The 26,792-nt window shown below is 32.5% G+C and overlaps 1 protein-coding gene across 2 annotated transcripts in view; it reads left to right on the top strand.

The window, feature by feature from the left end:
* The window catches only part of Fak (protein tyrosine kinase 2 Fak), a 277,400-nt gene that overhangs the window by 30,534 nt on the left and 220,074 nt on the right, over positions 1 to 26,792 (top strand). Inside the window, exon 1 of one of the 2 annotated variants that reach the window (XM_080164515.1) lies at positions 20,591 to 20,863. The exons of the other annotated variant lie outside the window; for it this stretch is intronic. Coding sequence (XP_080020641.1) covers positions 20,781 to 20,863 — 83 coding nt within the window. The 5' untranslated portion in view covers positions 20,591 to 20,780. Of the gene's footprint in view, positions 1 to 20,590; positions 20,864 to 26,792 lie in introns of those variants that run through there. 2 annotated transcript variants of the gene reach the window in all.

The following is a 26,792-nucleotide window of genomic DNA, read 5'->3' as shown; positions in this document are numbered from 1 at the left end:
AATCGATTGAATTCTTAATTTTAGGGAAGCAGAGATGGTTTAAGATATTTGAATTTTAATGATATGTCTCAGAATGGTTTCATGCTTTATTTTCTGCCCCTTACTCACTAATACAGATTCTAGTGGCGCAGCCGCTTGTATACCAAAAAAAGTGTTTATAAACTAAAAAAGAAACGTAGTAAAAACTAAGCGAAGAAGGAGTTTTTCCTAATTTCATGGACATTTGATCTTGAAAAGCAATGAGGGAACTTATCAAGAGGAAAACAAGGATGACAACATCCATAAGTAGCGAAGCACAAAAATTGTGGATGGGAATACGTAGAAATAGATTTAAAATCAATAATAGATTTATTGGAGAAAATAAACATGAAACCTTGTTTTATTTTGTATGATAAAGATGGTTAAAGTAAATTACATACTAGATGCACATAACAATGGGAAAAAATATTTTGAAACTGTTAATGCAAAAAAGTTTTAAAATTGGACCAAAAATGCCAAAGATATGGGGAAATATATCAACATATAAAAATAGCCAAAAACCTGCTAAAAGGCAGTTTGGCCGCAATTGTTTCTTTTCATAAAACGCCAGAAATTTAATTTTAATATCTTTAACTGAAAAATTTTTGAAAATTTGACCATAAACAACAAAGATATGGGTAAAAATGTGAAAAATATAAAAATAGCCAAAAACCTGCAAAAAGGCAGTCTGACTGTCATTGTTGTTTTCTTCAAACGACAGGAAATTTAATTTTGATATCTTTAACTGAAAAAATTTCGAAAATCGGACCATAAACACCAAAGATATGGAGAAAAATGTGAAAAATATAAAAATAGCCAAAAACCTGCAAAAAGGCAGTCTGACCGTCATTGTTGTTTTCTTCAAATGACGGGAAATTTAATTTTTATATCTTTAACTGAAAAAATTTTGAAAATCGGACCATAAACACCAAAGATATGGGGAAAATTTGGAAAATATAAAAAATAGCCTAAAACCTGCTTTAAAGCAGTCCGACCGCCATTGATGTTTTATAGTTAATTGTGCTCCTTAATGATGGGAATGTTGTCAAAAAATTTCAGCTCGCTATCTTTTATAGGAGCCGAGAAAATCACGTTTCCCCCAATTCATTAATTACAAACGGACGGACGGACAGACGGACAGACGGACAGACGGACGGACATTGTGAATTATAGAGTAGCTTCGCTACTAAAAATATGGATCTATTTTTTACTTAACAAATTTTCTTTAGGTAACAAGCTTTTTATTCGAAGAAGGACTTTATAATTGTGTTTTTGAACCTTCCCAAAATTAGCATTAAGCCATTTCAGAACTAGTAGGTATTGGTATAATCACTGAAATGCAGAAAAAAATCTAGCAGTTAGCGGCAGGGGGGGGGGGGAGCGTCATTGGGCTGTTTATTACACTAGTCCCCAAAGTTTCACAATAACGTTTCTTATTCGTTGAATTTGATTGGTTGGTTCATTTAGTTGAATGTCCAAACGTTTCAAACACTAATTGTAATCTTAAGAAGGGGTAATTTTATGTATCATCATCGGAGATGTACATCAATTTATTGTCTTATCCCTTTAGATCCCTGCTAAAATCCATATTTTATTTTCATGATTTTATTATTGGAAAAAAAAACATATCTAATCAAATAAAACCAATAAATATAGTTGGTGAAAGAATATTGCAGTAAAAGGAGACAGACAGAGTTGTAGATATCGCCATTGTCCTCCCCTTTCCTAGGTTCAACTCAGGGATCTAAAGGGATAAGACCATAACCGATAAATTGATGTACATCCCCAATGATGAAACACAAAATTACCTCTTCTATAGATTATAATAAGTTGTTTAATCGTTTGGACACTCAACTTAATGAACCAGCCTAAAAATACAAAAAAAGTCCCCACAGTTGTATAGTCAATAAATGAAAAACCTTATTATAAAACTTTGGGGACTAGTGTTATAAACAGCCCAATGTCCTCTCCCTCCCTATATGTTGAACTACATGTACTTGATGTAAATAGTTGATATTTGAAGAGTCTTCTCGTAGTTACTTTGAAGGTGTAAGTGAGATCCGGCCAAGTGGTAAAGAGATGTTAAATCCAAGGAAAAAATAATATTACTTTCCTTACATTTCCAGATTTTTTTTAAAGCGAAGATTTTCTAAAATTAGGGCAGGTCCGTACGTCCGTCCGTATGGACGTAAAGCATTCGAAGTCTTACCTAACTTCTACAGGAATCATCATGCAAAGTTTGAAATCGACAGGGCAATTCTAACATGACTAAATTAACGAAAAAAGCTATTCGTTACGAAGGGACGGATGGACGAACGTACGGACCGACCCTATAGAAAAGCCTCGCTTTTAAAAAGGATAATTCATCTGAAAGACGTAGTAAATCATAGATTAGCTTCGTAACAAATAGGAGGAAAAATATACTTTTGTTCGTTTATCTAATTAGTGTTAGATTACGTATTAGTTATATATCGAATCGTTTTACAGACAGCTTTCTGCCGAAGGCGCAGCCTAACAAAACTAGTATTAATTTTATTATTTTTATTTTAAAATTCGTGGAAAATTGTCTGTTATACGATGTTATATATGATTTTTCAGTATGACTATGGCTGAGAATCGGTTCTAAATTTTTTTCCCTTGACGTTCAATATCTTCCTTTTTTCCGTGAGATATCCTGGAATTGAAATTGACCCAAATTGTGGTATGCAAGCCAGTGATATATAGGGATAAGACAAGGGCAGATAAATTGATTTACATCACCAATTATGATACACAAAATTACCCCTTCTGTAGATTACAATTAGTGGTTGAAACGTTTGGACACTCAACTAAATAAACCAGCCAATCTAAATTTAATAATAGCTCCCCAAAGATATAAGACCAACGAATAAGAAAACGTTATTAAAATACTTTGGAGAATAGTGTAATAAATTACCCAGTGTCCCCTCCCTCCTTGTATGCAAGCAAGCAACCAAATGCATATATGGTCATTTTAGATATCTATCTATCAAACAATCTTTCTATCTTTCTATCTATCTGCCTATTTATTATATCTAACCAGTTTTTTTGAGAGATTTTTTATGTATCTAAATCCCGAATTTGAAATATGTTTTACTTATTACACTTACTCTCCCTTTAGGCTATAGACATAGCCGATAGTGAAATGATCAAAGCACAAAATTTTTCACTCCCCTAAAATACTAAAATAGGGAGAGAGGTTGGTTGGTTCATTAACTTGGTTGTCCAAATGTTTCAACCATTAATGTAATTGTAATATACAGAAGGGATTATTTTGTGTAACATCATTGGGGATGTGCATCAGTTTATCTGCCATTGTCTTATCCCTTGAGATCCCTGCTAAGTATTGGTCATTCCCTTGCAATATATATATTCTTGTGTGCACTTACCTTAAATCTAACTTTGATCTTTTTATATTCAAATGCTGTAAATTCTTCAAATTTAAACCTTTTTAATTTAAACAAGGATGGATACGTCCATAACAAGCAAAGAATACAGAAAGCAAAACAAAGATAAATTAAATTGTACATAAATGTAACGAATCTGTGTGTATTTCTGTTTTGGGGGAGTATACCACCGAAAGAAATAACCCTTAAAAAATTACCACCCCTAATAATTTCCAATTTAAAAAAAAAACTAAAATTAGAAATAGATGGTTGGGGTTTCGATTACCCACGACAACCTCAAGTGCCCCTTGAGGCCTCCATGGGTGGGTATATCCGCTAGTTACTAATAAACAGCCAACAATGCAAAAACAACTAATATTGAACATCATAAAAAAGTTTATGATATATAATTATGGGTAACTACGAAACATAAGAGCTTATAAAGAGTTTTATACAGATTGATTACTCACAAGAATACATAATTTCCTCATGATAAAGTAACAGGATATGTGTGTGTGTCTGTTTCGAAGGATCTTGCTAAATGCCAAACCGATATGGTTATCCTTTACAATGTAGCTTCTTTTAGGTCCTAGGAAGGTATGTACCTATTTTAGGGGAGGGTATCACCACTCTCCCAAGAGAAATCGCTAAAAAACGAAAAAATATAACTAGCGCCGCCTAGCAAAATTTAAATATTTTTAGCAAACAGCTGATCTTAACATAGATTAGCATTTCACGTGCCGCTAGAGGCCTCTAGGAGCTTAGCCGCTATGTCTGTAAATAGAGTAGCTTCGCTACTGAATTAGATAGAAAGATATAAAATTGGATAGTTTAGTAATGCAATATGCACACATTTAGATGTTAACCAGGGTGACAGGGATAGGTCAATGGCAGTTTAAGCTTTCTTAAAAATCTAGGCGTAAAATAAGTCCAGTGGCAGTGGTAATTATCAGGAAGAGAGGGGACTCTAAAGTCTTATATTAACGTTTTCTTATTCGTTGCCTTAAGAATTTGGGGACTTTTATTCAATTTGTTTGGTTAGTTCATTAAGTTGAATGTCCAAACGTCTCAATCACTAACTGTAATGTACAGAAGGGTAATTTTGTGTATCATTATTGGGAACGTACATCAATTTGTCGCTCATTGTCTTATCCCTTTAGATACCCGAGTAAAAATAGAGAGAAGAAAAAAAGCGCATAAATGAATTTATCTATTATTTTTCTATCCCTACATCCCTGTATGTTAGCCCAGTAAAAAGTTTTGAAATGCTGCATCTTAAAACACAATCTCTACAAACTAATTCTTTTCAATAATCTAAAGGATTTTGGGCGTTTGTGTGCCATGTAAGCCCCGCGGTATTAGTTTAATTGGTAACGTGTCGGGGAGGTGTTGGGACCACACCACGTCATACTAGAGATGTAAAAAATTGTACCTACTGCAGCTATATTTGAAAAAAACTTATTTTTTGCGTTTATTCTTCAGTGAAGCCCTCCTTGTGCATCATTGGATCTTGGCTATTCCAGATTATTTATAGACCTTTTTATGCCGCTAAAAACGGGGGGGGATGAAATTTGACAGCAAGAAAACTTTTTGGAGATATTCGTTACATTCAACAAAACTAAGTAATCAGGTATCTAAAGGGATAAGACAATGGCCGATAAATTGATGTACATCCCCAATGAAGATACACAAATTTATCCGTAGATTACAATTAATGCAATGGTTGAACGTTTGGAAACTCAACTTCCAAGTCAAACCAATCAAAATCAATAATAGTCCCCAAAGTTGTAAATCAAACAAACTAGAAAACGTTATCATAAAACTTTGGAGACTAGTGTAGTAAACAGCCCACTGTCCCCTCCCTTCCTTCTAAGTAATACTGGTCAGATAATAATAAATAATAATAATATTATAAGAAGGGATTATGGTCATTATTCTAACAGTAGGTCCTGACTTGCTTATAATTAAATACAATTAGAATTGCCCTCTTTGGAATAAGCATGCTCTTATTCCAAGGGGGGAGGTGTGTTCCCCATCACAAACGAATGTGGGTGGGCCGTGTATAGAATTACCCTAACCTAACCCCATGTAAATTTTACATAGATCATTTACCCCCCGCCCCCCCCCCCATAAAAATCTTGGACTTCCTTGACTTATAGCATGGGTACCGGATCTAATACAGCGGATATAAATCGTCTTCGAAGCCATGCTTGAAAAAAGTAAACTATTGCAATAATATTAGTACATTACTGATACGTATTATCATATTAATATCAGGAATCTTAAGGGATTTGTCAATGGAGGATAAACTAATAGAATTCCAAATGTTGAAAAGTTAAGTTAAAATTATTGGCTGAAAATTTTGGATAATGCTACTTTGATCTTCTCGATTAAGATTAAAGTACCCAAATTCTTTAGCCAACAAAACAGAGAACATGTTTATAAAACTTTGGGTACCAATACAATTTAGAGTACTGTGTTCCTTCCCTACCTGCATTGATATACTACATTATTATTACAAATATGAGGGAATATTATTTTCATTCACTGATTTGATTTTCAGGGATAAGACAATGACGGATAAATTGAAGCACATCCCCAATAATAATACACAAAATTTCCCCTACTGTAGATTACAATCAGTGTTAGAAGGGTTTGAACACTAACTTTAATAAACCAACCATCAAAATTCAATAAAAGTCCCTAAAGTTGTTCAGCCAACGAATAAGAAAAATTTAAAGACTAGTGTAATAAACAGCCCAATGTCCTCTCCCTCCCTGGGGGAATATTATTTTCATACACAGTACTGATGTGATTTTACTTAACATTATGATTGATTAATAATATAAAGGTGTCTTCCGGGACACAGAAAGCTATTCAGTAATTCTATTCTGGGAGGGGATATTGGATGTTTATTACAATAGTTCCAGAAGATTTATAATAATTCGTTGGCTTAACAACTTTGGGGACTTTTTTTTTTAAATTTAGATCGGATGGTTTATTAATGTAAGTGCCCAAACGTTTCAACCACTAATTTTAATCAACAGTGGTAATTTTTTTGAGTATCATCATTTGGGAATGTAATCATTTAATCGGCCATTACTTATCCCTTTGGATCCCAGATCCATTATTACTAAAGGGTGATAATATTGAAGTTAACAAAGCTTATTAAAAAGACAGACTTGGGCTAATCTAATCTTCACAAAAAAATTATCTTACGGATTAAATAGAAGCCCGAAAAATATCTTCTCATACTGATCCTTGGCGTGTAAAAAGTTGTAGATTACAATTAGTGGTTTAAACGTTCGGATACTCAACTTAATGAACCAACCAATACAAATTCAATAAAGTTCCCCAAAGTTGTTGAGTCAACGAATAAGATAACAATAATAAAACTTAGGGGACTAGTGTAATAAACAGCCTAATGTCCCCTATCTCCATGTTTTCAGATATGTTTAAACAAATAATTACAATTATTTTCTACTCCTAATATGCAAAATGTTTTTAATTATCACTATCTCTGATATCTTATAAAGATAAATTGAATAATGGACATGATATGTATAGATTGAGGAATATATCTGCCTGGTTAAGATCATTGTAATGTAATACATTACAGGGGTATAAAAGGATAGGGCAATGAATAATAAATTGATGTACATCCTCAATGATGATTCACTAAATTATCCCTTCTCTGGATTATAATTAGTGGTTAAAACGTTTGAACACTGAAATAGATGACCAAACTAATCAAAATTCAATAAAAGTTCCTAAGGCTGTTAGCCTACGAATAAGAAAACGTTATTATAAGAGTTTTGAGACTAGTGTCATAAGTAGTCCACTCAACTTAATTAACAAATCAATCAAAATTCAAATAAGGTCCCAAATTAGTTGTTAAGTCACCCAGGAAGAAAAAGTTATTGTAAAATCTTGGGGGCTAGTGTATTTAGCAGCCCAATGTCCCCTACCTCTCTGCTTTTTTAATAGACGGAAAGGTGTTTGCAATCTAAAATCAATACTTCTATGTATCCCCTGCCTACAAACGAAATTTATAGGCATTAATATCTGAAACCTAAAATTATTCAGAATACTTTGCAGGTCCCCGTTGAAAGTTAATGTCTATATTTACCAGGGAGAGGGGGCCTTGTTTATTACTATAGTCCCCAAAGTTTTATGATAAGGTTATCTTATTCGTTAGCTTTACAACTAAGGGACTTTTGGTTGGCTAATTAAATGGAGTGATTAAACGTTTTATCCACGAATTGTAATCTAAATAAGGGTTAATTTTTTGTATCATTGTCCTTTCCCTACATATCTCTGGAAAGTTAAGGTCTATATTTACACTACAAAGTTTAATAGATTAATTAAGAAAGTTGATAATGACCCAATTTTTAAACATATTCAAAGAAACATATAAACTTTTATTTCCTAATTCTAGATTAAAGAAGATTGCTAACATATAAATAATTTATTTTATTAAGCATTCTTCTTCTATTGTAAGACATATACGTCCGTCCGTTCTTAGTGGTTAGCTCTTTTCGTTAATATAGACTCGTTAGAATTGTCCCTTTGATTTTAAACCTTAGATGATAATACCTGTAACAATTACATAAGACTAAGGAAGCAAAGCAACTTTATAGTCGTTACCAAAACGTCCGCACGGCCTTAAAAGTGTTGATATTTATCTTTTTGTAACAACCCTTTTTTGTATGATATAAATTTCATATTCATCTGCTTTTTGGAATAATGATTCCTTGGACAACAAGGTACAATATTTTAAGCGATGCATCTCTATGAAACTACTGAGTGGAGGGGGGGGGGGGGCGGGGGGGGGGGCTAGTATGTCTCACTTGCAGAATAAGGAATATAAGGTATTCCTTTCAAATTCCGTCAAGGTTAATATTTCAAAATCTATTATGCAAAATTTTTAGAAATTCAACAAAAGGCATCTATGCTCTACACAAACTTGTATTAGAATAATTGATATATTAATACTTGGGAGTTGCACCAGATTTTCATGTACTATATAAAATGATTCGGCGTTATCCTCTTAGAAAATTTTTTTTCAATTTTTTTTCAATTTTGTACCCCCCCCCCCCCCTAATGGATGAAAAAACTGACCAATAAATGAGTCCATATTTGCAAGCTAAATTGACGACAAATTTTACCCTTCTAATATATGCACGTAATCCTTTATCAATTATTAGAATTATAAAATATAATACTGTTCAGTAAAATGTCTTGTAATGATTAATGTATGATATTCACCAAAAAGAAGTGTGTAGTAAAAGACGAAGAAAGTCTCTCAATGACGTCATAAAAATGAGGGATGTGGAGAGGAGGAATGGGAAAGAAAACCCATAAAAAAGACATGGATAATCCCTCGCTTTTATGACGTAACGTTCTGTTTTTTTAGGGACTTTCTTCGTCTTCTGTGTAGTAAATTTTGGTTCATGGAAACCTTTAAAATGTTTTAGGTCTTTTATGGAAGGTACTCTGGATTATTTTTCATTATTAGATTATTTGCTCTTTCTCATATATACAGTTATAAATCCATAGAACTAATAGAATGATCAAAACCAATGAAAAATAGTTCTATGATAATATTTTTAACCAATATCTTTATTTGGGAAGAAGATTGAATCATCTTTCATTGATCTATCCTTCTATAACTTTGTCAAGCAAGGATGCATCATGTTTTAATGAATTCATATTCATATTATGACAATAAGACTAGCGGCTTCACCCATACACTCCACGGTCTATCCTATTTGATAAAGTTTTAAGCTTTTTTTGTCTGTAGCGAAGGTTCTCGGTAACCGCTAAACCTATATTGTTTTTCTTTACAGCAAAGAGTTGGGAAGGTTTAAAATTTTTTTGGAGGAGGGTATCTCCACCCGTGTTCCCAAGAAAAAACTTGCCTCCCCCCCACCAATGATTTTTAAAAGCGTAGCTTTTCTATAATTAAGGTAGGTCCGACCGTCCGTACGTTCGTCCGTAACGGATAGCTTTTTTCGTTAATATAGGCATGTTAGAAATGTCCTATCGATTTCAAACTTTGCATGGTTATTCCTTTAGTAGTTAGGTACGTAGGTAGAATGTCCGTACGTCCATTTTAAACATGTCGATTTTTTTTACTTTTTTAACAACAAATTTTCATGTGATCTAATCATCCGATTGATCTGATTTTTGGTATATTAATTCCTGGGACAACAAAGTATAATGTTTTAAGCGAAGCAACTCTATAATCAAGTCCAAAAATGTAAGTATGTTCATAAACATTATCCTGTATTCAGCAGTTTTTCAACAAATTTACTTACAATTTTGGTTCGACTCTTATACATTTATATATTGATTATTCAGTTCTGACACTATACAAATGTTAATGTCCGTTTGTATTACCTTTTCAGTGCTTCGCTTTTATAGATGTTGTCATCCTTGTTTTTACTTTAAATCTTTAAAACTTAAATTGATAATTTGAAAAGGGGTGTCGTGTTGACTCCCTCCTTATCTTAAGTGTCCCTAGAGGCTGCAAGGGGGCATATTCGTTAGTAGATATAAAAGGTACCGTTGACAATAGTTACCAAACATTGCTTGGAGAGTAGTGGAGAACCACCTCTAACATTCTAATCATATCAAATCTAATAATAATTATTTATCGCGTCGTATTTTAAAAAGATATCAAAATGAAAAATTATAAGATTAAAATTAGTTTAGTTAGACCCACGGGGCCGAATTACCAGTCTAACAAAACTGCTTGTTAGATGTTTTTTTTTTCTGTTTTACCACCAGTATTGGATGTTCTTGGACTAGTTGGACAGTATGTTTTAAGAAAAGGGGCGAAGCCTTGCTAATTATGTGTCTAATGTGGTGTTTACTGTATACATAATTTCACAACTGCAGATTTTCTGTATACATACATTTTGGGTACAGTTTCGCAGTGTCCTGCTTTTTCACCCATTTTTATTCAGTTTTAATTTAGCCATGTTAGAAGTGAGTACTTGAAATATAGCAAACTAAATCGAACACAAAGTTATTTTTATAAAGATTGGCTTCCATCCCTTCAAACGTCTTTCTGTCTTTTGTTATTATCTCGCTATATTTGTGAGGCTTCTGTCCATGACACTTTAAAGTCAGGTCCAACAACCTATTATAACTGAGGGGAGCAAAATCTCTCTCGTTTTCTGTTTAAACACCTGGGGTATTAGGTTAAGTAACGCGTAACAGACAACTAACTCTTTGATTGCACGACCATTGTCTGGTAGTCCTAACTGTGTATGGAAATGCGTTGTACCAGTTATGGGCTAAGGCATTTACCCTACTCTGTTTATTAATGTCGCGTATCTGACATACCAGCAGTAGAAACATTTTTATCAACTTTGATTATGGCGCAGTGTTGAGCGGAGATTCTAACTCATCCTCTACCCAACAACGAGCAGATACGCTACATGTTAATATTCAGTATTGTTTTATATTCTTATGATTTGATATTATAAATTTAATTAAAATTTTCTTTGTTTTTTTATTTTCATTGAAAAGTTTAACTTTATATATATAACCTAAATCTTAGGTTAAATATTGTAAAAAATGTTTACCAAAGTAATACCAAATGCCAGAAATTTATTTGGAAGGAGTATAGAGTTTGAAGATATTCTCATAATAAGAAGGTAATCCCTGTATAAAAGTAGTAGGATATTTTCTATTGTCGATTTTTTAAAAGCAAAATTTTTCTAAATTTATTGTCGATCCGTCCGTCTAGGACATTTAGCTTATTTCTTAAACAATTGTCCTATCGATTTCTCCTTATAAGAAGGTAATCAATTATGAAAGAAGTAGGAGATCTCTCTATTGTCTATTTCTTACTTCATATTCATCAGATCGGTATTTTGGGGAAGCTTTGATTTTTTTCTATAGACATATCTTTCTAGGAAATGAAAGAAATTACAAAATGCATAGAATTTCAAACAGCTTTACATTTACAGATCAGCTATAACTGTATCTGCAGCGTCTAGCTCCTGTTGGCTTCAAAACTTTGGATACTTTTGTTAGACCTTGATTAGTTGGTAGTAGTAACCAAACTTATTTTTTTACCCAATTATTTATTTTACTGATGGGGTAATTTGTTTAAAATCATTTGGGATGTACATCAATTCTTCGTCTAAAGTAAAAAAGTTTCCTTTAATAGTTAATTCTCGCATCGTATTATAAACGGCTTTCCGCGGATATAGAATGTACAATTATAAGATTAAAACCAGTTCTAGCCCCTAGGTGCCGTAGGCACGGGCTAAACTGGTTTTAATCTTATGATTGTACATTTTTATATTCGTAGAAAGCTGGATATAATACGATGCTAGACATAGTTTTTTCGTATGGATGAGAACCGGTTCCTATCCACCTGATTCGAATGAATACGAGAAAATCATTTATATAATTATTTGTAATTTTATCAAACTTAAATAATGTTAAATGTTTCTTTGTTTTGTTACTCCACATTATATTTCCCCTTTTCTTCAACCTTCAGGGAAAATTCTTCTTTTAAAGCCTTTTGGTGTGAGAAGATAGTAATAGCAACAAATCCGGGACACGTTTTTATTACAGGGATACAGGAATAGGTCTTTAGAAACTAATAGTGCCTACTCCCCTAGCATCTTGGGCTCTGTATTTTAAAAAAGGCAGAAAAATGGTAGACAAATAGTCTTAAACCTCCCCAAGACTTAAATTTGAAATTGAAATAGCCTAACACCATCACAGGATATGTGAAGCTCACCTGAAATAAGGAACCCAATCGGTTCAGTATTTATTAAGATCTTAAGCTTCAGACAAAAAAAAACTTTACCTGTCCCTGATTTAACTGGGAAAAAATAATGTTTTATTGTCCTATACTTGTATCCCTGACCATCCAGGGATCTGAAAGGACAGGACAATGGCCGATAAATTGATGTACATCCCCAATGATGATACACAAAATAAATGGTTTAAACGTTTGGACACTTAACTGAATAAAACAAACACTCAAAATTCTATATAAGTTCCCAAAGAGGTCCCCAATGAATATGAAAACTTTATTATAAAACTTTGGGGGCTAGTGTGATAAACAGCCCAATGTCCCCTCCCTCCCTGACTAACTATCCCTTAATAATCCCTCAAACAAATACTAGATTTCTATCAACTCTAAATGTCCATTCTATTTATCTTTCTTTGGGTGGACATTCTAGAAAGTTTTTTATAGGAGAACAAGGATGACAACATCTATAAGTAGCAAAACTCCTAAATATAAAACAGTTTAAATAAATATTGAATTGAAGCCGGACAAAGATAGTAAATGAGGAAAACTACAAGCTCAACAATTTATTTTTATTTTATAATAGAAATACCTGTCGAAACCGATTAATATCCGGTGGAATAGAACCGGTTCTCAGCCATAATGAAAAATTATGTCTAGTATCGTATTACATCCAGTTTTCTGGTTTTAATCTTAAAATTGTACATTTTATTTTCGCGGAAAGCTGTTTATAATACCATGCGAGAAATAACTATTATCATACAGGCATTTAATATCTCCCAAATAAACAGACGACCAAGTTAGATTTAGAGTAGATGTTCTTCGTTCAGCTAAGTCTTCTTTAAAAAATCAACAGTGATAACAGTCGATTAAATTATATTTCCACTGCACTGTAAAACTTTTATGTTTCAAGATTGATACATATAGAAATACGTGAAACAAAGCTGTTGATTAGTGGATAGACTTACGGACAGATGCATTTTTTTAATGTCAATAGATTTATTAAAACAAGGATGACAACATCCATAAAAGCGAAGCACTGAAACGGTAGGACCAACGGACATTCACACTTGTATAGTGTCAGAACTGAAGAATCAGAATATAAATGTATAAGATTTGAAGCAAAATTGTCAGTAAATTTGTTGAAAAACTGCTTGATACAGGATAATGTTTATGGACATACTTATATTTTTAGGACTTGATTATAGAGTTGCTTTGCTTATAATATTGTACTTTGTTGTCCCAGAAATCAGTATACCAAAAATCAGAACAATCGGATAATTAGATCCCATAAAAATTTGTTGTTAAAAAATTTAAAAAATCAACATATTTAAAATGGACGAACATTCTGGTAATGATTATAGAGTTGCTACGCTTTCTAAATCGTACCTAACTACTACAGGAATCACCATGCAAAGTTTGAAATCGATAGGACAATTCTAACATGCCTAAATTAACGAAATAAGCTATCCGTTACGGACGGACGGACGGACGGACGGACCCTAATTATAGAAAAGCTTCGCTTTTAAAAAACTAAAAATACTTAAAAGATGAAAGTTTAAAGGGATATTAGAGATCAGAAGAGGATAGTAAATGAAAAAACGAAAGTAAATATAAAAATACAATATCTATTAATCGCATAGTAATATAAATAGTTTTCTGCTGATAGTAAAATATATTAATATTTTCCCGGTCAACAGAACAGTAATCATTTTTAAATTTTATTTCATTATTCGATTGGCTCAAAACCGGTTATAATTCAGCGGATATTAATCGGATTCGGAGCAATAGTGGAAAATGATAAAAAGGTAAAAAGAAAGATAAGAATGACAGATAAAAATTATGAAGAAATAGAAAGAGTTGATGAAGATATAGTAAAATATAAAAAATTTAAATTTTTTTATAGTGGTTGATTGAACTTGTGAATCTAAAGGGATAAGACGATTGCTGATACATTGATGTACATCCCCAATGATGACACACAAATTACCCCTTTTGTAGATTAAAATTAGTGGTTAAAACGTTTAGACACTTAACTCAAAGGAATAAGAAAATGTTATAATTAAACTTTGGGGACTAAAAGGCTCAATGCCCCACCTTGGTTGTGATACCAAATAAATATTATTCCCCTAGTTCGTAGAAAAAAGGTCGTTTTGTAAATCTCTCCTACTTTTACGATCACTTTATAACAAAGGAAATTTGATGTTACTAAAATAATAGGCTACTTTATATTTTTCCTTCCTTTTTTTATTCAAACAAATTTTGTGTAATCTTGTACCTTTTACAAAAAAAACATGTATGAAGCCTTTATAAAGAAAGACTGTAGCTAAAATTTTTCGCTTCGGGGGCAAACAAAACTTATTTTATTCTTATAATTTTTTCTTTTTCTTAAAATATCATGAGGAATGACATGCAGACATACAAATGCGTTAGAATAATTAAAAACTGTTACTTAGTTGTGAGAAAGGTTTATTTTTAATCAATTGATATTAATTTTAAATGAAAAAATAATCAATAATGTTTACACTATATCTTATTTTATTACAGGTAAGTTATATGTAAACCAAATCTGGTTATTTTTTGTTTCGGCATCATTACGACAAGTCTTTTCTAATGACTTTATTATTTTTGACTATTTGGTATCTATAATACAAAGTAGAACGATGTCTGTCCGTCTGTCCGTCTGTCCGTCTGAAGCTTAAGATCTCGGTAACCACTATACCAATCGGATTCTACTCTTCAGGGAATATACCTACTGGTCCTGTGGTGGTTTTAGGCTATTTTCTTGAGGGGTGGGACACCCCCAACCCCCCAAAAAACAAAAAAATCCCCCCCATTTTTTTTGTAGGAGATATCCTTGGTCCTTTTATTTTTTGTAGAAGATTTCCATGGTCCTTCTTTTTTAAAATCTTTTTTACGAATTTCACCTTAACTTTTTTTTATCATCTCTTGGGGCAAAGCCCCTAGGGGCTAGGGGCGAAGCCGCTAGTTTAGAATATAAAGCGTTTAATAAATATACTTATCATATTATGATTTCAGTCTTGTGTAGAATCAACTTAGAGAGTAAAAATTTTTAACATAAATCACGAAACCTTACTTTAATTTGTTAGGTCTTTCTATAAAAGGGAATGGTTGCTTTCCCTAAAAGTGCCTGCTGAGCACTGAACCCTTGCAGGGCCTTAACCTTCGTTGCGACCTAATCTAACATGGCTTAAAAGTATAAACTAACAAATGAAAATACCGTTGGATGATATTTTTTAGCAAAAAAATCACGCAATCTTAATGCTAAATAATGCTTCCATAGAAGTTTAATTTTCAGTATCTTTATTATCAGAGAGGGGACAGTTACACTTAATACAATAGTCCCCAAAGTTTTATGATAGCGTTTTTCTTTTTTTTTTGTTGGCTTTACAACTTTAGGGACTTCTGAATTCTGATTAATTGGATCAATAAGTTAAGTGTCTAAACGTTTCAACCATGAATTGTTTTCTACAGAAAAGGTAATTATATGTATCATCATTTTATCAGAAATTGGCTTATCCCTATAGATCCATGGACTTTTCTCTATCTCTTTATCTATGTCCTTATTTTTAGTTTGTTATTCCAAACAGCTTCGCTACTATTATACTTAACCCATAATCGTACTTGTTCTTGTATAAAAAGATGTACGTTTGTTAATGCATTCTTAAAGTGACTTGGATTTGAGAACTCTGTAATTTTTATACCGAATAAGTGCTTTTATATAGAATGCGGGATAGATAAATAGACAAAAGAGTTAGATGGATGTATAGAAAAGATAGATAGATAGAATCTTATTTTATGGACATTTATTTTTTTTAAAGCGAAGCTTCTCTATAATTAGGGTCGGTCCGTACGTCCGTACGTTCGCCCGTCCGGAACATATAGCTTTTTTTGTTAATTTAGAATTGTCCTATCGATTTCAAACTTTGCATGGTGATTCCTGTAGTAGTCAGGCACGATTTTTAAATCTTAGCAACTCTATAATAATTACCAGAATATCCGTACGTCCATTTTAAACATGACGATTTTTAGCTTTTTTAAAAACAAATTTTATATGATATAATTTTCGATAGATCTGATTTTTTAAATACTGATTCCTAGAACAACAAAGTACAATGTTATAAGCGAATCATCTCTATAACCAAGTCCTAAAAATGTAAGTTTGTCCTTAAACATTATTCTGTATTTATTCAGTTTTTCAACAAATTTACTTACAATTTTGTTTCGACTGTTATACATTTATGTTCTGATTATTTAGTGTTAATGTTTGTTTGTCCTACCGTTTCAGACTTTGCTTTTATGGATGTTGTAATCCTTTTTTAAATAGAAAGATAAATAAATATAATTTTTAGTTTTGTTATGAAATATTTCGGGTATAGTCCTTTCCACGACATCCCTCCATAAGGGGCGATTCGTCGTATTTTTAAAATGGCTTTTTATAGGTTATTTTAGGTTAGGATAGGTTATATTGTGTTAGGTGATTGCCCCACAGGTTTAGATAATTCGCCCCGCAGGGGCTAGAAATAGGAAAAAAGCTACTGTGAAAAATACGAAGAATCGCTCCTTATGGAGGGATGTCGTGGAAAGGACTATACCCAATATTTCTAATACCTAATATGAAAGTAAAAGGATGTATGTTTATCTATGTTTTTGTTTAAAAAAATAACTATAACCAATATGGTCCCCTTTACTTTGAAGTTTCATGAAGGTCCTTGGAAGGTTTTTAACTATAATATGAAAAGGTACCCACTCTTTCAATTGAAATCGCCATTGAAAAAATCTCCAACCCCCATTTTGTTTTTAGAAATTGGGACCATGCCTTTGGATGCTAACTATAATTTTAAATAAAAGTTGATTTAATTTCCCCAATAAAGGGAAATATTAATTCCATTGACTTAACCCTGTTACCCTGAGAAAATAAGCATGCTTGATGTATGTGCTTTGCAGGGAGGGAGAGGACACTAGCGGTAAAATTAAATATCATTTTTTCCTCCAAGCATTAAATAGATTTCCTATATAATTTTACTTGCGGAAACACCACTAGATGCCCCTAAGGGGCACATAAGGTAGGGCGAGGGGAGTGGGCTGGTCGACTTCACATTATCAATTTAATTTTTAAAGATGAGAATTTTTGAAAATATTTGTAAGGGAGGCAATTTTTTTCCAGAGCCGATTTCTCATATGAGGGTGGAGCCACCATCATAAATAGTTATAAACCTTCCCTGGACCTAAATGAAGCTTCACCGTAAAGGAGAACCATATCGTTTAAGCGGAAAGTGAGACAAAAAAATTAATACCCAAATATTAGGGTAGTTTTGGAGGGAGGAGGATATGCTTTATGAACAATTGTCTTATCCCTCTCTCCCTGTTGTTTTTGAGTGTTTGTCATAGTTGAGGAAATAAAAAAGTTGCGTGTAGGATTTTACTTCCTTCCATCCAGAGTGTAAAATATACATCTTATAAACATTTTAACAAGGATGATAACATTGATATAAGCGAGGATAGGATGCCTTTCGGGGACTTGAAAGCTAAAAAGTTGTAGGTTTGTTTCTATGAATAATTTATAATTTCTTACGGGTGGGGTGGATGTACCCTCTACTCAAAAAAACCTATAGGAAGCTTCACTGTAAAGAAGGGCTACATAGTTTCAGAGGTTAGCGAGATCTTTTGGTACAGAAAAAGACAAAGATCCTGTAATATTTAAGGATTTACTACAGTTACACAGTATACTAGAATTCAATCAATCCAGAGGGAGAGAGGGGAAAATGAGAATTTGGGCTGTTTATTACACTTGTCCCCCAAAGTTTTATAATAACGTTTTCTTATTCGTGGGCTTAACAACTTTTACGACTTTCAATCTACAGAAGTGGTAAATTTGTTTATTGATATCCATTTATTTACCATTGTCTTATCCCTTTAGATCCCTGAAATAAATCTACCTAACGGCCAAAATATTTCCAAATTTTACGATAAGACGAAAATATATTATTTGTGTATTTAATCAATGGAAGATGAAAATATCTTACATTGGTGTTTCCCTCCTCCCTGAATGTGAACCCATAAAAGAGAAAAGACAAACCAATTATCATATTAATTACATATCTCACTCTTTATCTATCTATATAGCGCAGCTACTATATACCTTAGGTATGTAAGTCCGTTTGTCCGACTAACGTTCACAAAAATACATTATAATGTAATACTAATTTAGTGCAAGAATGACTCATCCAACAGACAAGTAAAAAATATCTATCTATCTATCTATCTATCTATCTATCTATCTATCTATATATCTATCTATCTATCTATCTATCTATCTATCTATCTATCTATCTATCTATCTATCTATCTGTCTATCTATCTATCTATCTATCTATCTATCTATCTATCTATCTATCTATCTATCTATCTATCTATCTATCTATCTATCTATCTATCTATCTATCTATCTATCTATCTATCTATCTATCTATCTATCTATCTATCTATCTATCTATCTATCTATCTATCTATCTATCTATCTATCTATCTATCTATCTATCTATCTATCTATCTATCTATCTATCTATCTATCTATCTATCTATCTATCTATCTATCTATCTATCTATCTATCTATCTATCTATCTATCTATCTATCTATCTATCTATCTATCTATCTATCTATCTATCTATCTATCTATCTATCTATCTATCTATCTATCTATCTATCTATCTATCTTTCTATCTATCTATCTATCTATCTATCTATCTATCTATCTATCTATCTATCTATCTATCTATCTATCTATCTATCTATCTATCTATCTATCTATCTATCTACCTATCTATCTATATATAATTAACATATTAATTACATCTGTCTAAGTTGTCATACATAATTGAATTTTGCCTCCAATAGCTGCCTCAAAATTAGCGTAGATTTCCCTCCAACCGATAGTGGACCATCCACAAAGTTTTGTGAAATTTTTTTTATGTAAATTTTAGGTTTGGTTAGGCCATATGAGGGGTTCGAAAGGAAAAGGTCCTACAGGGGCTACATAACTTTTAAAAAATATTTTATTCAAGGTGTGTGTGGGGTAGAAGGGGTTTAAGGGTTTAGTAGTCCTCACGCATAGGTTTAGAGGTTTATACCAAATTAGATTTTCAAAACAGGGACATTGATATTGCCCCTGAAGAAAAACTATTGTGCATCCAATAGTTGCATCAAAAATAGATGCTTTCAGATATTAGAGGACAAGTGTATTATGAAGAAATAATAATGATGGTGTCATAACCAGGAAGGGAGAGGTCATTGGGTTGTTTATTACACTAGTCCCCAAAGTTTTATAATAACGCTTTCTTATTCGTTGGCTAAACAACACTAGGACTTTATAAAATTAAGATTGGTTGGTTCACTAACTTGAGTGTTCAACCTTTTAACCACTAACTTTAATATGCAGAATGGGAAATTACGTATATTATCATTGGGAATGTACATCAATTTATCGGCCATTGTCTTATCACTTTAGATCCCTGCTTGAAAACTCAAAAAGGGCAGTTTAAAATCTTAGTCTTTGATCTGTTTTAATTTTTGAATCCAGTCCATTATAAGCCTTTGATTGCACGATCATTAACTTGAAGACCTATTATGCTTTACGTTTGTAAACTAGCCAACGCATTACATGTTACGTCGAAGGCTACGATGTTTTTTGCTTTGATTATGAATCAATAATAAATATTATGTAATCTCTTAAAAGATTGTATAAAATGGCTGGAAGAAAAATAAATGAAATCATTATCAATTTCTATTTATCATTTTCTCCCATTACCCCCCCTCCCCCCCCTCCCCAACCCTCCCTCGCTCCCTCTCTCTCCCAGTGAACCAAATATGTCCAAAACCATCCTTACAACCCTCCCTTACCCTCTCACCTCCTCTTGAACACGTAATCCTTGTTTCCCAAAGTATACAATACACGGACGAACATGTTTCAACGATGACCAACATTCGAGCTTGCTTTGTGTACGTTTTGTTTCTACTATAGGGTCTTTAAGTACAAATTATGCTAAAGCAAATGTAATTTTATCCAGATAAGTAATGCAGTAATAACAAGCTGATATATAACGTAGTAAAAAATAAAGATTTAAAAATCTATCTATTAACGATTGATTTTTACCACCAATTTGAATAATAGACAAATCGCAGAACGAGCCTACCGATATATTGTTTTTATGGATAAGCTACACTACCAAAGACTTTAAAATTTGATGTAAAAAAAACCAAAATCAAAGTAAACAAAATTTTAGTTTTCAATGCTGGTCACCACAAGATGATCAGCTGATATATGCCTTAAACTCAAGTATATAGTAAATAAATACACTTCAGTTCAGTATAGGCCTAACTTTCAAAGTGAAAACACGTCAATATCGCGTCAATTTTTGCAGATTTTATTTGGTGATTAAATAAAGTATAAATGAATACTATAATGAAGTGAATAAAAATAAGAAAAATACAATAAATTAAGTTACAATTAATGATATTTGTCTGGTATAAAAAGTGATGTCCAAGTGAATATAAATGCCAAATCTTCCTGAAAAGATAATGTTACGTTTTCTGAGATTTAATACGACCACTACTGCGGGTCCTACTAATAATACTTGGTAAGAAAAATATAGATTGATAGATATATACATAGATGACCGTATAGATGGATGGATTGCTAGATAGATGGATAGATGGTTGGATTTTTGATAAATGATTAAAGAGATAGTTGGATAGATGGATGATTAGATAGCCGGATAGATGGTTGGATGGATAGATAGTTGGATATATTGATGTATAGATAGATTAATAGTTTAATAAATTTAAAGATAGATTATTAGATGTAAATTGAAGGGTAGATGAATAGATAGATAAAAATAAGACAATAGATGGATAGATGAATAAATAAAATAATGGATAGTTGGTTACATGGATGTATAATTGATTAATAGATCAATATATGTGAATGGGTAAATGGATAGATAGATGAACAAGATAGTGGAAAATGGGCGGATAGATGAATGATTAAATAGATTGATTTATGGATTGGATATGTAGATGGATGGATAGAGCGATAGAGAAAGAGGTCAATGGATTAAAAGATGGTTATTTTGTATAGATCAACAAATATGTGAATTTGTAGATAGATGGATGGATATATTAATAAATAGATAGTTGGATAATTTTTTAGATAGATGAATGGAATATTAGATGGACGGATAGATTGATTAGATGGATAAATATACAGGTGGATGTATAAATATATAAATAGATTGAAATATGGATTGCTAGATGGATAAATACTAGATGGATAGATAGATGAATAGATAGATAAATATTTACTCAGGTAGACAGATAGATAGGAAAATGAATAACTACATGGATGGATACATAGATGGATAGATTGTTGCATAGATAGGTTAATAAATAGATAGATTCATATTATTCTGGATGGATAGACAGATAAATTTATAGATAGATAAATTAATTAAAAGAAAATAACTGATTAATGTGAATCTAAAGAAAAATATATATATTTTTGTGAAAAACAATAAAAACTTGAAATTTGAGACATATGTAAATGTTTATATGTTTTAATGTCTTTTAAAAAAAATTAAATTTAAGCGATTATAAATTTAATGATTTAATGTTTAATATTTTTTTATAAGTTTTATTTTTTTTTATATATTTATTTTATCATAGATGGGATATCTGCAGTGTGATCCTTAGTATCTATGAAACAGCTAGACCAACAGATTTATAATAGTCCTAGTTAGGGATCTAAAGGGATAAATTGTTGTACATCCCCAATAATTATAGACAAAATTAATCCTTTTATAGATTATAATTAGTGGTTAAAACATTTGGACACTCAAATAAATGAACCAACCAATAAAAATTTAATAAAAAACCTCAAGGTTATGAAGCCAACGATTAATACTAGTGTAATAAAAAGCCCAATGTCCCCTTCCCCCGTAGGTACTAGTTGGCTGGGTTTTAAATGGTTATTAAACATGAGCTAATAATTTTTTAAGTTTAGTAACATAACATACAAACCGTAATTGTTGAAAAGTTTCGCTTTTAATAGCAATTTCTAAATATGGACATTTACATCATATTTGTATAAAAGCTGTTTTCTAAAATTGATATATATGAATATGACTGTAGATTTTCTGTCTGCTTTAGTTAGTTACTCTACTGTTACACTGCCTAGATTATTATATTTAGAAACTGCTTAATATTGAATGTAATTATAGGTTTATTGTTGTAAGGAATACTATGCGTGAATTTATTTCGTGGCATATCACTTCTGCTCAATGTATCCATGGGACCAAAGTCCACAAAGCTTTATTTTCTTATTCGTAGGCTTAACAAATTTTGGGACTTTTGATTGGTTGGCTTTTTATGATGAGTTTTAAACCACCCAAGGATGTCAAAGCTTTTTTATTTGGGGGGGGACTTGACATAATTCAAATTACAGACAATTTTCGACGAATATTAAAATAAACATTTATATAGTTAATGTAAGTTATTGTGATGTATAGTCCCTTTCTTCCTGATTTAAGAGCAATGCATGTATTTTATAATTTAGCTTTTAGTTCTTGTGTCAACCGTTTCGGAGCAAGACATTGCTCTGCAACACGACACGAACATAAAAGTGAACAGTTGTCTTAATATTAATATTATTATTGTATGTTAATCTTGTCTTGAATTAATACACTTTATAAGAATATTTAGCTGTTTGTTCTTGCTATTGCTACACGTCATTTTGGCGCAGTAGTGTAGTACGAATCTATAGCTCAGATTTTCTTTTAATTGTATTATTTCTTTGTTTTAGTTTTGTTCAGGAATTTTTGGACGCCATGAAGGTGGACATTGAGTATTACAGGAAGTTGTCACCGGTGGAGAAGGAGGAGTATATGCTCGAATTTATGGTCTCGTTGCAGGGTGATATTCATTCCAATGGGGATATGCTGGTTAATCTGACTGGACGAGTGGCGCCGCTGGAGGCGAAAGTTCAGGATTTGACGGATAAGGTTGATACTAATAGTGCTGCGGTTACTGGACTGGCTACTCGGATGGACGATTTAGAAAATCGTCTTGAGAAGGTGGTAGTGCCTAGTGTTGATAATGATATCAAAACCGAGAATGTGACAGTTGTGGATGAGTTTATGACTGGCCAGCAGCGAATTCTTGAAAAGATTGCCCAGCGGAATAGTTTGAATGATCAGCAGAGTGGTTCGAATACCCAGCAGAATGGGTCGAATAACCAGCAGAATACCCAGCAGAATGGGTCGAATAACCAGCAGAATGGTTTAAATAACTCTATGCCGTGGCAGAGGACGGCTGGTGGATCTGGAGGATTTGGAGGTTCAGAAGAGAAGCCTAACCTATTTGCTGGTGGTTCTAGGCCTATTTTTGGTGGTATGCAGGGAAATGAAGATAAGATCATAAAACTTTGGGAATTGTCTAGGGTTGATGCTGTGGATAATATCTACAATGGTGTTCTCATGTGGTGGCCAGCCCTTTCTGAGGTTGATGCGGTGGATTTTAATACGCTCAATTTTTTTGAAGCTGGACTGAGTGATTCACAGGTTAGTTGGTGTAAATCTCTTGTTTATGTACCAGATAGATCTCTGTATGTTTCGCAGGGGGAGGAGAATGTGCATAGGTACAATGAAACGTGTGCTAAACTTGATGATCAGTTCAGAAAAAATGCGCCTGAATTTGCGGTTGACGATGATGTGATTTTCTTTGATGATTATTTGGAGAGATTTTGGATGACTACTAGACGTTATCATATGACTAATCATCAAGTGTGTAAGGAAATTTTGTTTGATAAATGTGTGGGTGTAAGAACTGCTTGTGGTTATACACTAAAACCTGCTGACATGGAGAATAGACAATTAACATTAAAGGGGTACTTGTGTAAAATGCGAGAGACATTTTTACCACCCGACATGAAAAATGTGTGTAAAGATGCGTATTTGAGTGTTAAGCAACATGAGAATGATAAGATTGATGCATTTTTTGATAAGATACTATCTTTCTGGAAACGTGCGTATCCGAAACCAACTGATGATATGTTCATGGATTTCTATTCTCAAGTGTGTAATGTGGTTTTATCTCCACTGTTGGCTAATCAGATGCGTCAATTTGCGTTGGATTTGGAGCGTGACGGACAAGTGCGAATGATAACGAAGTTTCGGACAGAGTTAATAGTTAAAGCACAATTGATTGTTAAAGGGCTACAATTTAATCAAATTTCAGGGTCAATGGCTAGAGGATGTACAACAAACCAGATGGCTTTGGCTAAAACGATGGTTGGAGGCGTTGGTTCCAAGTCAAATCCTGTAACTATTGATCAGGTTAGTGATGAGGATAATTTGTCCTATGAAATAAATCAATGTGAAATTGATTTAGCTGATGAATTTGGTGGACCAGCTGAGCTTATTCCTTTAATTGGCGCAATTCAAGGTGGTTTTATTTGTTATTATTGTAACAGAAAAGGTCACATGATGAGGGATTGCTTTGATATTAGAGATAAAAAGTTGCCTAATCCTAAAGGAAAATACTTTTTGCGATGGGGAAACAAGCCTTTTGTTCCTTATAAGACGGGGCAAAAGAGTTTTAAAAAGAATGAAAATATTACTGATAAAAAGAAATTGGTTGGTGAAATTGAAGGAGAGGTGAAAGAAGGGGAGGATACGAAGGAAGTGGCGCATGTCGATGGTTTAGGGACAAGTGATTATGAGGACGATCTTGTAGCAGAGGTCGAGGCATGGAATAATGCTATTATAGATGACATTTTATGGTTTTAATATTTTGAATGAATTATAATCATAAAACCTTATTCCATTTTCTACTTGTTACGCGGCATTGTTTTGATTTATGCGCAATGTAAATAAACAACAACAAAACAAAATTAATGATAAAGAGTGAACGAAGCAACTCTAATTTTGTGATAATTTATTTTGATGGTTTATTTTGAATTATGAAAAGATAACATATTGTTTATAAGCCTATATGAAATTATGAGATTATGTTATAATGGAAATCAAAATAATTAATTTAGTTTTTGATTATGTTTTGTTGAAATTGAGAAAATTCATTTTTGTTTCAGACTGTTGTGGAGTCTAACAGAGATAAGAATAATAAAAGTTGAAAATGAAAAACGAATTAGGAATACAATTTTGTAAAATTGCTATTGAAAATATTATATTGAATTTTAAATTGAATTAAATTTGATAAAAATGTGAAATTAGATAGTTGAAAAGTATTAAATTTTGATGAATTGTGGAAAATTGTTTTAAAAGATGAGTCAGTTATTGTGATTTAAAGTATTCGATTTTAAAACAATTATATTGCGATTTAGTAATGTTGATTCAGCAAAATTTCTAATGAAGTTTAGAATTTCATGAAGCAAAATTGTTATAATGCATTAGATATAATCGTGGAGAAGTCTCTTTCTATGAAGGAAGGGAGGGGCTGTCTCTCGGAGCTGGTATGCACAAATATGGTGGAGCTGTCTCTTTTGTTGGAGGAGAAGGGGGAGTGAACATATTTGCAACGAAGATTGCACTACCTCTCAGAGTTGGTATGCGCAGATATGGGGGAGCTGTTTCTTTTGTTTGGGAAAAAGGGGGAGTGACCATATTTGCAAAGAAATTTGCACTATCTCTCAGAGCTGGTATGCGCAAAATGGGGTGGTGTATAGAGGTAGCTGCTGTAAAGCGCGCCATGCGCAGAAAGTTGAGCTGCGCAGAGAAGCAAAGCTGCGCAAGAAGGTGCTCTCAGGTATTGAGATATATAGTTAGTTGAATTTCGACTTTTAAACCTTTTATACATCTCAGTTTTAATCTGACAATAATAGTTTTGTTAGGTAATATTTTATTGAATTTCAAAAGAATTGAACTTATGGTATTTGGAATGATTAATTTGCTTGGTGATTGACAATATTTGATCATGACATATTTCTTAATACAACTTCTTTTATTGTGTTACAAGTTTATTTGTTCAGTGAAAACATTTATTTATGGCATCTAAAATAATTGTATTTTATTTTAGATTGGCTGAGACGAGTGTTTGTGGCGATTGGGAGATACTGTCATCATTATTTATTTGATGGTGAGTTGTTAAGATTTTGTTTCATGTTGTTAACATCTGATTATATATATATATTGCTGTTTGAAAATTGTCTTGTAAAATTTGTTATATATATATATTAATATCGATATTAATTCTTATGTACAGTGATTTATCCATCAAATGGCATCTAAAGTTTGTAATATTTTAGATTGGTCGGAGAGAAGTTTTACTGATTGTGGATTAACAAATAGTTTGGGGAGTTTCTGTTGGTGGATGAAATATTGTCGGTGAGTAAATTGTTTTATTCAGTTATTTTGTTATTTGTTGTAAACAGATAGATAGTTATTTGATAGACAATTGGATAGTTACAACCTCATAACTGTTGGTGTTAGTTAGATAGCTGTTTTATAAGTTTCATGAAGATTCTGAGATGGCGGCTGGAGCGGCTGAAGTCTATGT

This window comes from Acartia tonsa, chromosome 6, assembly GCF_053477335.1.
Source record: "Acartia tonsa isolate MP-2025a chromosome 6, ASM5347733v1, whole genome shotgun sequence".
Lineage (NCBI taxonomy): Eukaryota > Metazoa > Arthropoda > Copepoda > Calanoida > Acartiidae > Acartia > Acartia tonsa.
The sequence above is the reverse complement of the archived record's forward strand: the minus strand, read 5'-3'. Positions and strand labels throughout refer to the sequence as shown.